This window comes from Coffea arabica, chromosome 4c (assembly GCF_036785885.1).
Source record: "Coffea arabica cultivar ET-39 chromosome 4c, Coffea Arabica ET-39 HiFi, whole genome shotgun sequence".
Classification (NCBI taxonomy): Eukaryota; Viridiplantae; Streptophyta; class Magnoliopsida; order Gentianales; family Rubiaceae; genus Coffea; species Coffea arabica.
The window spans coordinates 1,610,605-1,623,318 of NC_092316.1; the positions used below are offsets into that span (position 1 = coordinate 1,610,605).

At 38.3% G+C, this 12,714-nt stretch overlaps 2 protein-coding genes across 4 annotated transcripts; both read left to right on the forward strand.

The window, feature by feature from the left end:
• The first annotated feature begins 78 nt into the window (after positions 1 to 78).
• On the forward strand, positions 79 to 3,489 carry LOC113741973 (uncharacterized). Its single transcript, XM_027269647.2, has 3 exons — positions 79 to 430; positions 711 to 878; positions 2,922 to 3,489. The coding sequence occupies exons 1-3, from the start codon at positions 385 to 387 to the stop codon at positions 3,233 to 3,235; spliced, it is 528 nt and encodes a 175-aa protein (XP_027125448.2). The 5' UTR covers positions 79 to 384; the 3' UTR covers positions 3,236 to 3,489.
• Positions 3,490 to 7,947: 4,458 nt separating this feature from the next.
• On the forward strand, positions 7,948 to 12,102 carry LOC140005086 (3-epi-6-deoxocathasterone 23-monooxygenase CYP90D1-like). Of its 3 annotated transcripts, none has more exons than XM_072045265.1 (8): positions 7,948 to 8,324; positions 8,473 to 8,797; positions 9,101 to 9,250; positions 9,363 to 9,608; positions 10,392 to 10,484; positions 10,647 to 10,832; positions 10,957 to 11,078; positions 11,435 to 12,102. In XM_072045265.1, the coding sequence occupies exons 1-8, from the start codon at positions 8,116 to 8,118 to the stop codon at positions 11,553 to 11,555; spliced, it is 1,452 nt and encodes a 483-aa protein (XP_071901366.1). In that variant the 5' UTR covers positions 7,948 to 8,115; the 3' UTR covers positions 11,556 to 12,102. The 3 variants fall into 3 exon arrangements, with proteins under 3 accessions (XP_071901366.1, XP_071901368.1, XP_071901367.1); XM_072045266.1 differs by having other exon boundaries at positions 7,949 to 8,324; positions 11,441 to 12,102; XM_072045267.1 differs by lacking the exon at positions 11,435 to 12,102 and having other exon boundaries at positions 10,928 to 11,069.
• Positions 12,103 to 12,714: the final 612 nt, after the last annotated feature.

Here is a 12,714-nt window from a genome sequence, read left to right on the forward strand (position 1 = left end):
CTTCACCGTGTCCAAACTTGGAACTGGTATTTTGGTACCGCTATTATTTAGTACTTTAGCACAACAAAACTCTGACCTTGAAAAAAAAAAACTAAAAATGGGTTTTGATAAACAACTGAAAATGGAATCCTGCGACGTCGTTTGAGGGTTAACAAACCACCACCGAGTAACTGTTAAATGCGATGCAAAAATGGCGGCGGCTGGCCACACACTTGCTCTGTAGAGTTAAGAGTACCGTCGTCGAACGGTGGTGTTCCCGTCCCCGAGACTGGAAAACGAGACCGAAATAGATGAAACTCCAGAGAGAGCATTATTACTACCGGCGATAAGTAGTACTAAAAGAGTATCGAATCATCCTCTCACACTTCCACAATCACGGTAACAATGGGAGGCGAAGGTCCCAAGCTATATACCAATAAACCCAAGAAAGGTACCATCGGATTAACCATCATCATCGATCATTTGTTACTCTGTTAGCTTTTTTAATATTGTGATTTATATTTAACTACTGATTGTTTAGTTTTTGCCCTTTTACACACTGATCATCAGCTAATCATCAGTATTCGTACTACTGTTTGACCGCAAGTTGTGGGATAATATTATATTAGTAGTATTTCGTATGATTCTGTTGGGAGTTGTGGTTTGCATTTTGGCTTGAGACATAGAACACAGATACTAATTAAGTTGAATTATAATTTTGAATGCAACAGCGCAATCGAAGCAACACAAGCACCAGCAGCATCAACCATCCTCATCCATGGCGTCGTCAACCCCACCTGGGTCTGCAGCAGCAGATCCTCCGCTGTCCAAGGAATCATTCATTAGGCGCAACAAGTTCATTTGGCCTCTTCTCCTGGCCGTCAATTTCACTGTTGGAGGTTGGTCTTCCCCTGTTTCTCTTTCTTTTTAACTCTTCTAAATTTTCACTACCATTTTGGTGCTTATATATGTTTGATAATTTATTGCCATCTGATTTGCTTCAATTCGATGAGTTAGCACTGTCTTCGATCTTTTTCCCCAATAGCTCAATTCGATGAGTTAGCACTGTCTCAACCAGTGTTGCTCACCAAATCATGCTGCAAATTATTTTGGATTCGGAAATCTGGGCTGCTGTAAAAAAAAAAAAAAAATTCTTTGCTGTTTGGAACGGCTTTTTGTACACAGTCTACATGATGGATATTGAATCTCAAACTCTATTTTCATAGTGCCTAGTCACTGGGACTGTTAGGACAAAAACCGTTCTTGTCAAATTGTAAGTTTTTAGATTTTTGAGGGTCTCAAGAGGGTACGTCAAATGTTTTGTCTTGGAAAGAACTCCAAATCCTATTACTTGCTGCACATGTGACTATTTGTTTTTGCAGTTAAGTAGACTGGAGTTTTGGTTCGTTAATTAGTTTCAATCTTTTGATTTATGTTACTTTTTGGGCTTATTTATATGCCAAACTTGTTTTTTTACTTCTTTTATGTGAATGATACAGAGATATCATGATTCATGTCTGTTGAAGACTCATTCTCGAGTAAATACCAAAAACCTGGGTCCTATCCATCTTTCATTTTGGAGTAAGACATTTCACCTGCTTAATGTAGTAACCCTCTTATTGATAAACTACAGGAGATCACTTCTCCCCGTATTGATTAACTGATCAACCCATTTCACTCCAGTGGAATAATATTAAATGCCACTTTCATTTTTTTCTTTTTCTTTTCCTCCTCTCTCTCTCTCTCTAGTTTTGGCTCTTCGTCCTCTATAGTCATCATTAAATCTCGTAAATATTGTACATTTCTTACATGAATTAGATATATTTATACCTTCTTTGAGATCTTACGTTCTCTTTTTGGGGCTTTTGTTCCTAGTATGCCACTAAATTACAGTGAAAATTTAGATCATCCTCGAACAGTGATGACAACTGAAAAATGGATAGCTGAATCCAACTCTTTTGGGGCTCTAACTACTCCTTTTGCTGTTGTCCCTGACTGTATCACAGTGGAAGAGCCCTCAATTGAGATTTGCTGCAGAAATTTTTTTGTTTCTTAACTATTTAGTAGCTTTGATTTGACAAAAACCAAATACCAATAGAACGAATCAAAATTAGGACCCTGTGAAACATTTTTGGTGTGTATGTCTATTCTAAGATTAGGGATTAGATAAGGTTCAACCCAGATGACATGCTGGTCAGCTTTTTGGTGGGAAGGGAAATAGAGGGGGATGGGGTGAAGAAAAGAGAAGTGCATATATTTGATTGGGACTTTGAGATAATGTATGAACGTCTACTTGTATCCCTCAAGTAAAATGAAATAGACATCTTTTAAGCGCTGAAAGTGTGAGAAAACTGGTGCAAATTCATCCTCCCTTGCTTCCGGTGAAGAAAAACACGTGACACCTTAATGCTGTGTTTTTTTCAAAAAAATATAAGAAAAGGGTGAGGAAGTAGAAGTGTTAGCTTTTGATGCACAGATTACAGTAAGGAAAATCCTCCTTGTTCTAGAAACTTTATCCTGCTCCATCATAGTACATGGTTTTTGGCTAGGGTAATAGCACTTTCCATCTGTTATATTCTATGTACTATCTATTCAGCTCATTACCTGGTCAGAAGCGTTTCATAATTTTGATGATGTAGTCAGATGAAGTGTTACATGGTTTCTATATCTGTATCCTATAAATGCTATTCCTAATTATTAGTAGTTTACAATTTTGATCAGATAATATATTGGTGAATTTTTTATGAAAGCCTTCACCAATTCAAGCTTTGATCCCCGTCTGTTTTTGTGGTTTCTTAAAGCTTCTCAGTGCCGTCTGGGCCATTTTAGCTATTATCTTGTCGTCTTAATGCTTGAATTATGAAATGACAGCTCTATCATGACTCGACTGAGTTGATCCCAATTGTAACTTGTCTTACTGATTTTATGCTTCAATTGTGTAGCTTATCTTTTCATGAGGACGAAAAAGAAAGATGGGGTTGAAGAGGCTGAAGTGCCTAATGTTGCTCCAGCCTCTGTTGCAACCACTGCTACAACTACTACAGTTACTGAGAAGCCATTGGCCACTTCACCCGTCATAGAACCTCCAAAGCCACGAGAACCAATTCCTGAGAATGAGCAGCTGGAGTTGTACAAGTGGATGTTAGAAGAGAAAAGAAAATCGAAGCCAAAAGATCCTGAAGAGAAAAAGCGCATTGATGAGGAGAAAGCCCTTCTCAAGCAGTTTATTCGAGCCAAATCCATCCCTAGCTTGTAAATACACAAATATTGGACAGTTTTAAATTTCATAGGTCCAGGTTACTTCTTGTTCATTCTGTTCGATATGTCATGGACCAGCTCGGAATTATGCTGTAAGCAAGCTAACTACGCTCTTTCTCGTATTCGCTAATTCTCCTGGCTTTAAATACGGTCAATGTGAATATCTTTGAACCTCCAATGTAATGGTCCTAAAACTTTGCTTGTGTAAAACAGCTTATCCTGAGCCGCGCGGATGACACATTTTCTTTCCAACTGTTGTGATTGCTTTTGTTTGTATTTTTAAATGTTTTTCAATTTTAAATGTTGGATTAGAAACGCTTGCGTGACGATTTGCTTTTAATTAGGCATCCAGTATGTGAGGCTTGAGCACTGCTTTACTCATCTTACAAAGAAATTATCTTTCTTGATCTGTTTAGAAGCCTCGCCGATCACAGAGATTGGTCACGCTAATGATATCATTACATGCAGATATGCTTTAGAAGCTTAAACATTACCTGGTATGGTATAAATTTTGCAATGATTTGATGCATGAGCTTTTTCGAAGTTTCGTTTCTGTTTTAAGAATTTTGTTTCTCTTTAATAGGGATCTCTAACGAGGAAGAAAACATACAGCCAGCCCCGATCATATCCAGTATATGGGCAACCACTTCAAGATCAAATTCTACTTGAGAGGTGATTTTCAAAAGCTAACCTAAAGAAAAAACACAATTTCCTATTAGGATTGGGACAGGGGACAGCACAACCCTGTCAGGAAGAAACATCTCGAGAAAGTCCACTAAAGAGGCCAATATGTAAGTCAGAGAAACCCAACTCTGACCCAAAAGGTTAAATCGTTAGGTTTTGAGCCTTTACTTACATATTAACCGCCCTGTCTCCATCTCTCGGATCAATGTGGGATATAATCCTTTACTCATGAACCTAACAAATCTTTCCCTTCACGAGTAACTCCCACATTAAACTCAAATTTACAAGTCCTTTTTTTGAACCCACTTTAATACTTAATGTAAGCTCACCTTTATCACCAAGGTCACCTCTTCTCCCAAACATGGATCCACTTTTCTACAACATCCAAATTACATTTTGAACCCTTATCAACCATTGACTCCTTAGTTTAACATCAACCGGATCCCCTGCCAAACCTATGGCACATTTGGTCCAACACCAACCAAATTTCTTGGCACTTCGGTCCACCATCAAAAAGAGAATTTTCACTGGTCCAACTTCGAGAAGAGTCCACTTGCCCATGAATAACCAATCTCACAACCTGAACCTCTGATACCAGTTTGTTAAAACAGATGCAGCAGAAACAAACAAGAACAAATTTGAGGGAAATCAGACCCTCGAACAACTCAGCGGAGGTCGAAGATCTGATTCAAGACATTTCAACAAACCCTTCGTCAGAGTTTCCACGACCATCCAACTACAATCATGTAGCTATAGACTCTGACCGCCTTCGATGATGCCTTTGATCTTGTTTTAAAGAATATACAAAGAGGGTACAATTTAATTCGCATAAGCCTCAGTCAAATAGGAGCATAAAAAAAAAAAAAAAATTTCGTGCCTACTCATCCTAATACACAAATCGTGCTTGGACAAAAGGATGAACATTTACTTTTTTAAAATTTTTTATTTTACATTTATCATATCATAAATAATTTTTGTTCGAAAGTGTCCTAAAAAAAATATCCAAACGGGCTCTCAAAGTATACTAGTATTAGAGAGATACTACAAGAGTAAAATCAAGAGATTGTGGCGAGGAATTTGATGCAATGATGACAGAGGGCTAAAGCACTGGACCGTTGCATTACGAAATCTGAGGCAAGTTGAACCCGAGTAAAGGTGTCAAAAGGAATGTTTCGAGAGATGGATCTTAACATAAAAAAATACAAAGGCAAACCTTCGAAGCAGAATGTGGGATGGATCTGGACAGCAGTGAACAAGAGACGTTGAATTGAAAGCCATTCCATTGATAGTATTAAAGAAATGTCAGTCTCCAGTCTCCAATAAGGAGGAGGATGGTTCGTGGGTCACAGTACCAACTTTTAGTCATCTCCTGCTGCTTTGTTAGGTCACTCGTAACAAAAGCAAATGCAATCGCAATCTAAATCTATATCGACTTCTATATATTTTCTCGGTATAGGCGTGCTTTGCCTCTTCAATTTTTTTTTTTTTTTAAAGGAACAAATTAACTCTGGTGCAATAGCATATTTTGAACAAAAAGTAAATTAGGGAAGCCACTCGAGGCATTTTTAAGACATATTATACATATATATATATATAGTACTCTTATCCTACTGCATACGTTGGATGGAAATGAAAGTAACATGAGATTATATATATAAGGGGTGCTTGGGTTGGTGGGTGTTGTGCGTGTTTTTGTGTGGCTTGCTTGGATTGTTTGGGGGGGGGGGGGAGAGAGAGAGAGAGAGAGAGAGAGAGAGAGAGAGAGATGATGATGGACAAAAGCTGAGGCAGAGATGATGATGATGATGGAGAATGTGTTGGATTTATTGAATCTCACATGAATGCACGAGAGGCCAAGCCTGAGAGCCCAGCGGCTGGTATTGAAGCAAACAAAAAACAAAGGGTCGCTCAATCCACTGTGCCACGAGGCAATCAATGATGGACGTTGGGACTTCTCAGCTTTGTTTATTCTCTATTTCTACCCTAACAAAATCCTTCATTACGCCTACTAAGAATTCTGAGTTGACATGCCTTCTGTTCTGATGGGAAGGTTCTTTAATCACATTATTAATTATTGTGTATAAAGCTGGTCCAATTTATAAAACGTACGGGCTAACTCCCTTCAAATTTCAGTTTAAAAGAAGTGTGATCGTGAGGTTTCGAATCCGAAACTCTCACTTCACTTGAATAACTTGATTATTATGTGACAACAAAGCGCAGTTCTAATGTAAAAATTCTTTACTTGTAACCTGTAAGTTACTTCCCTTGTAACCATTATAATTCTGATTCATTTAGAGGGTTAACAAGAAAGTGTAATAAACCCTATTCTCTACCTGTCATCAACAATTTTTGTGTTAAGAAAATATTCTAACTTCATGCAGTGAAGACTGAAGAGCAAGCATAATCATGTGAATTTGATTCGTGAAGTTATGATTAGGGCTGTAATCGAATCGAACTGCTCGCGAGCAGCATGATCAAAAATGCATGTCGAGTCGAACTCGAGTATGGCGATATTCGAACTCGATTCGACTCGATTACATCCCTAGTTAAGATGCAATGAATTGATCTTGGCTTAGCTAGCATTTTTTTTCTTTATTTTTGAGAGCGATTCTCATGCCCTTTCTGGTGCATGCAGTTGCCCCTGGCTAGATAGAGCTCGTTGTATGGCATGGTTACCATTTATATTTAGCCGGTGCAAAAGATGTATACACCCCCACCACACCCCCCACCCTACGAAAAAAAAAGAAAAAAAAGAAAGAAAGACAAACCACTGCATCTTGCATTGCAATGATATACGTACGTATAGTAGTCGCTTGTAATCATGCAAATGTATTATGGGTCATGAGAAATGGGGCATCAGCGTTATCATTGTTGATGGACCTTCTCCTTCTTAATACAGTTTGAGACAAAAAATTATGAGCCTATGCTATGAATGATTGTTTTCTTTTTGTCGAATCTTTTTACCTAGCTTTAAGGATTAAAAAAAAAATGCAACTAACTGTTTTTCCACCAAATATTCTCGGATCTAGCAAAAGCAAAATGTGCGCCTTGATTCGAAAAAACAAAAGTGAAGCACAGTTCAGCTTATTAGAAATTGTTGAACCAAGCTATATGGGTACGTATTAGTATAGACCCTTTTTTTCCCCTAGGAAATTTCAGCTGAATATACTCAATGATGAGTATATGATAAAATAAAATAAAAAAAAACTGATGATACACTCACTCCAAGGATCAGCCGCTATATATATTCCATCCAAAAATATAAATATAAAAAAAAAAAATGAAAGACCAGCTGCTATCCTATATATGAGAGTAGTGATTTTGACATAATAAAATGAGGGTTTAACTAACGAGTACCCTAATGACACTCATTAAGAGGGATATTAGGTGTTAATTTTTTTATCAAATATAAAATTATTTTTTTTAAAAAAAAAATCTAAATACAGAGGTGCGCTAAATATGAGAGTGTGCGTTTACATAATAAATTAGGTCATTAGGCGTAATCTAGCCCTATTAACAAATGACCCTCCTAGGGTACCGATTAGAAAATTTTATCAAATGCTATAACATTAATTACACTGCAAAACCAAATGTACAGGTAGAGATCTCATCATGCATACATTTGTTTTGATTCCAATCATTCATGACCAAGATTTAGTAGTCGCTAAATTTGATTGACTTTTTTTTAATATATATAATTATAAATATCTGAATGATCGAGTTATGTATGCTTCAACTGAAATTTATCACATGGACGGATATATAACTTCAATAAGTACTGTTGCAAGGATTAGAAATCTCAAAACCCTGAAAATCCACCATGCTCCATATTATTTGGATTTTGGACCAAAGTTGCGGTCAATAATTTGGTCGGGCCCCTATCCCCAAGGGACACCGGCCGAAAACAGTGGTCCAGCCGCGCACGAACCCTCGAGGCAACATGTGCTGACTCGTCAAATTATCCCTCAAGCACACACATACGGTGTACATCACGTTCCTTTCTTTTTTTTCCTGCCGCACCCATCTACATCCATTAAAAGAGGGAGAGGGGTTACCCAGCTTAATCTCTTTCTCACTCGAACGTCGGCCCATTTCCTCTACCAAAGTACTACTACATCACCATGATTAGGGGAAAACACTAGTGATTTACCATTGATTTCCTGCTTAAGTAGCTAGCGGAAAAAAAGTTCCAAAATGGACAATTGTACGGGCAATTTGTTGGCCACAGCAATCCTCCTGTCCGCCATTATTTTCTACAGGAAACTCAAACTCCTGTCAAGCTACACCACTCCTCGACTCCCTTTAGGCACTCTTGGATGGCCTTTTCTCGGAGAAACCCTCGACTTCATCTCTTGCGCTTACTCTGACCGCCCTGAGACCTTCATGGACAAGCGTCGTCTCATGTAAGCCGTTTTATATCTATAATAATAAATCTTCAATAAAGCTAGCTACCTAGCTAATGATGATATTCTTGTAGTATGACGACGTTTGATAGTAGTGTACTTGTTGCTGGTTAAATGAAGTTTTGGGGTGTTTATCTTTCATTTGTAGATATGGGAAGGTGTTCAAGTCGCATATATTTGGAAATCCTACGATTGTTTCCACGGATGCAGAAGTTAGCAGGAGTATTCTGCAAAGCGATGAGAAAACTTTTGTACCCTCTTATCCAAGATCTCTGACTGAGCTGATGGGGAAGTCCTCTGTGTTACTCATCAGTGGAAACTTGCAGAGGAGAATACATGGGCTGATTGGAGCTTTTTGCAAGTCGTCGCATCTGAAAGCGCAGATTACCTGTGACATGCAGAAATATGTTCAAGAATCTATGAAGAGCTGGAGTGAAGATCATCCCGTGTACATTCAAGACCAAGCCAAAAATGTCAATTCATCTCCTTACCCCTCTCTCTCTCCTGCATCTCACATCAAACTCGCACGTACGCACCAGAGTCTTGACCCGACACAGTGAATGTCAAGTGGGATTTCATTCAAAAAGAAAATGATGACAGAAAATTAAGGATCTGAAACCTTAAAACGCAATGATGAGAACTGACTACATACTGACTTTGCCTGAATCATGATGTCCGAAAACTTAGGATCAGCGTAATGATTATGTTTGAAAATGCGTTTGTACACTCGTGTGAGTGTTCCCACTAACTTTCGTCTTTTATTCTCATCTTTTCAGATTGCCTTCCAAGTTTTAGTCAAGGCGTTGATTAGTTTGGATCCAGGTCAAGACATGGAATTTCTCAAAAAACAATTTCAAGAATTCATAGCGGGCCTCATGTCTTTGCCGATAAATGTGCCCGGAAGTAGACTTTACCGATCACTACAGGCAAGTCACATGAACCGGTGTACTATCTATTTTTGGCCCAATCAATTGAAGTTATACAGCTTCAGAATAATTGAGGTTAGAACTCACTGGCTGTCATATCTTTGATTTTCAGGCAAGAAAGAAGATGGTCAACTTAATACACAGAATAATCCAGGATAAAAGAAGTAGCCTCGACAGTTCATTCCCAAAGGACATAGCGGAAATTTTGCTGAGTGATGGAAGCCAACAGCTAACGGATGATGTAATATCAGACAATATCATAGACTTGATGATACCAGGAGAGGATTCAGTGCCAGTACTCATGACTTTGGCTATAAAGTACCTTTCAGATTGCCCCACTGCCCTCCAACAATTGACGGTATGATCTTTGCTTGCGTGATTTTTTGTTTTCCTGTTGTGTTGAATTGTTGAACCTGAGCGCGGAAGCAAATACTGTAGGTGATAAGCACCGTCGTGCACGTGCGGCTTATATTCTAAAGTTGAGGTTTAGCACCATGATTCTGGACCTAACTAATTGTCATTCGTTTACTGTATAAATCGTTGATTGGTGCTCGTGTCCGTAGTTTGGCCGTATCCACTACTAACTTTCCAACATCATCCAATTTTGTCTCTTTTCATCTCAAAAGTTGAAGTTGGGTATATCTTTTTTCGTTCTAAATTCTGTCAAATCATGGAACATTTTGGTGTAAATGTTAGAACGCTTCGGATAATCGACCTAATTTGCCACGTTTTTAGGTTCTCCATGATGTTTTTTTTTTGAAAAGCAATTTTAGCACAAGAAATCTAAGCACTAAACTAGTCATATACTCAGCAGCCCCTTTCTGAATTTTGGACGTTGCAAAATCATGATAGATTCCAAAAGAGAAAAATTGTTTGACCAAAAAGTCAAATCAAAGTATCTAGAAAACAAGAAAATTGCTGAACGTACTACAGCAACGTGTTAACTAGCCAAGGAGCTAGTCGTCAAGGATGTGGTGTTGATTGGCATCTTGATCATACTTAATAAACTGCATCGTACATAATACGGTCCAGTTTAAGTGTAGCCGATGGTTGGAATGGTCAATCAATAATCTCTTTTCCCTTTGATATGCTTTCATCATTTTTACTGAGTTAATTAATTTGGTGGTGGTTTTGTTTACAGGACGAAAACCTGAGACTCAAAAGAATCAAAGAAAATCTTGAAGAACCATTATTGTGTTGGAGAGACTATTTATCTCTACCATTTACACAAAATGTAAGTTTTACTCCGTTAGAACCAATCAATAATATGAATTAATGCAGTACGTACACATTATGTACCACCAGCCGCAATTATATACGCGTGGTTTTGACCATATATATATATATATATATATATATATATGTATGTATGTATATGCATGCATGCGTAATGCAGGTGATCACAGAAACACTGCGAATGGGAAACATAATCATAGGAGTAATGAGGAAAGCCACCAAGGACGTTGAGATTAAAGGACATTTCATACCAAAAGGATGGTGTGTATTTACGTATTTTAGATCCATACATCTGGATGAAGATGCATATGATTCTCCCTATCAGTTCAACCCCTGGCGCTGGCAAGTAAGAAATTAAACACACACACACACACATATATATATATATCATCAGATATTGTGAGCATTTTCTGATTTTTATGCTTATTGGTGTGGAAAAAGTAAACTAGCACCCGCACATTGCATTGCAGGAGCGGGACACGAGCGGCAGCAGCTTCACTCCCTTTGGGGGTGGACAAAGGCTGTGCCCGGGCCTTGACCTGGCCAGGCTTGAAGCTTCTATCTTCCTTCACCATTTTGTTACCCAATTTAGGTATAAGTCAAGGTTTTTTTTTTTATTTTAAATAAATCTTTTATACTCTGAGTACACAGATTTTTTTTTTTTTTTGCACGAATAGGGGCCGTGTATAAAATATTACTAATAATTTTTGCTTTTTCCAGCATTGTACTTTTCTCTTTCCTCTATTTATTCGTATTTATTTTTGTTCTTGGATTTCTTATTCTTCTTTAGAGTTACCTGTCTTTCATATCGATGCAAGTTAGACTTAAGAAATATGCGAGCCTTTGGATCCAAAAATAGAAGTAGTACCTTTTCATACTACCAGCTGGCTAGCACTCTATTGTATAGTAGTATCAAATTGATTTAAAGAAGGATCCACTGACTGACAGTGACAGGTGGGCGGCGGAGGAAGACTGCATTATCAATTTCCCTACGGTGAGAATGAAGAGGAGGATGCCGGTGTGGGTCAAAAGGAGGAGAGACGACTCTTGTTCAAAACCAAAACACTAGGAGGAGCGGCCCAAAAATGAACCGAACCGAACCTAACCTTCGCCTCTGCTTTTCTGCGTACATCCACAACAAATTGTCAAATTCCAACAGATTTCCGGCTGTTTGCATGCTCGGAAGTTGGCGGTGTAGACGCCCCCAGTAGCGCTGGCAGTCTCAGTCAGTATCCTCCAAGCAGTAGGGTTAATTTGTGGGTTGAGGATCACAGTAGCGGTGTAATAGCTCTATAAGATTAGAGCAGCAGATCAAATAAAAGAAAATGACAATAATGGCTATATAGTGACTGCACACGTGTGGGTGCGGGTGTGGGGGCAGCTGAAGCTCACGTCTTTTGCCGCTTTCTTCTTCAGGTACGTAGAAAGCTTGTTTGGATCAATCTTCCGGCTTCCACCATCAATCATCCATCGAAGTCCTTCGAGGGACCGCCCCGCCCACTGGGATTTCCACTTGCGCCATTTTTTTAGTTGGACATTTACCACAAGCATTAGCAAAGTGGTGTTGTACTTTTTTATACTCCGACCGTAACAACAAAGCACTTCATTTGGTCGCTTCTCTCTCTCTTTTTTTTTTAATGATAGATTTTATGTTATACTTACTTCTATTCTACGCTAGGGTTGGAGAGATAGAAAAAGATCAAGAAAAATTCGATGAATCATCACTGATTCAGATGACGAGTATCTAATCACTCGTTAGCGAAATATTTTTAGAAAAAACCTGATTATTAGAATGTAGGTCAAAAATTTTGATTTTTTGATCTACATTCAAGTAGAGATCTAAAAAGGTCAAGGAGAATATGATAAATCACCACTGGTTCAAACGGATATCGAAACACCCACCGATAAAATATTTTTAAAAAAGTTTGGATATTAAATTGCAGGTCAAAGGATTTGATCTCTTGACCTACGTGACAATAGAGTTTTAAACCTCCCTTAATCACTTATTATCATTGGTTTTACTACTTTAAACTCTCGGTTTCCTGATGACGTATACCACCAGGCTTGGATTCGTGACAATTAGGAACCTTTTTGTCCAAAGGAAACTAGAAAAGTATCCAAAAAAATATATGTATATCATGGAATGGAGTGCAATTGCTACTTTCTCAGAGTGCCAATACTCTTACCCTACCCTCACTCCCTCCTCCCTCTTTTCCCCACCCCACCCA

What these genes read in the sequence shown, in the direction of transcription:
- LOC113741973 (XM_027269647.2), top strand. Translation starts at nt 385, where the DNA reads ATGGGAGGCGAAGGTCCCAAGCTATATACCAATAAACCCAAGAAAG. An exon ending in TACCAATAAACCCAAGAAAG is followed by an intron (nt 431 to 710) that starts GTACCATCGGAT and finishes TGAATGCAACAG; the next exon opens with CGCAATCGAAGCAACACAAG. An exon ending in CGTCAATTTCACTGTTGGAG is followed by an intron (nt 879 to 2,921) that starts GTTGGTCTTCCC and finishes TCAATTGTGTAG; the next exon opens with CTTATCTTTTCATGAGGACG.
- LOC140005086 (XM_072045265.1), top strand. Translation starts at nt 8,116, where the DNA reads ATGGACAATTGTACGGGCAATTTGTTGGCCACAGCAATCCTCCTGTCC. An exon ending in TTCAAGACCAAGCCAAAAAT is followed by an intron (nt 8,798 to 9,100) that starts GTCAATTCATCT and finishes TCATCTTTTCAG; the next exon opens with ATTGCCTTCCAAGTTTTAGT. An exon ending in CTGCCCTCCAACAATTGACG is followed by an intron (nt 9,609 to 10,391) that starts GTATGATCTTTG and finishes TTTTGTTTACAG; the next exon opens with GACGAAAACCTGAGACTCAA.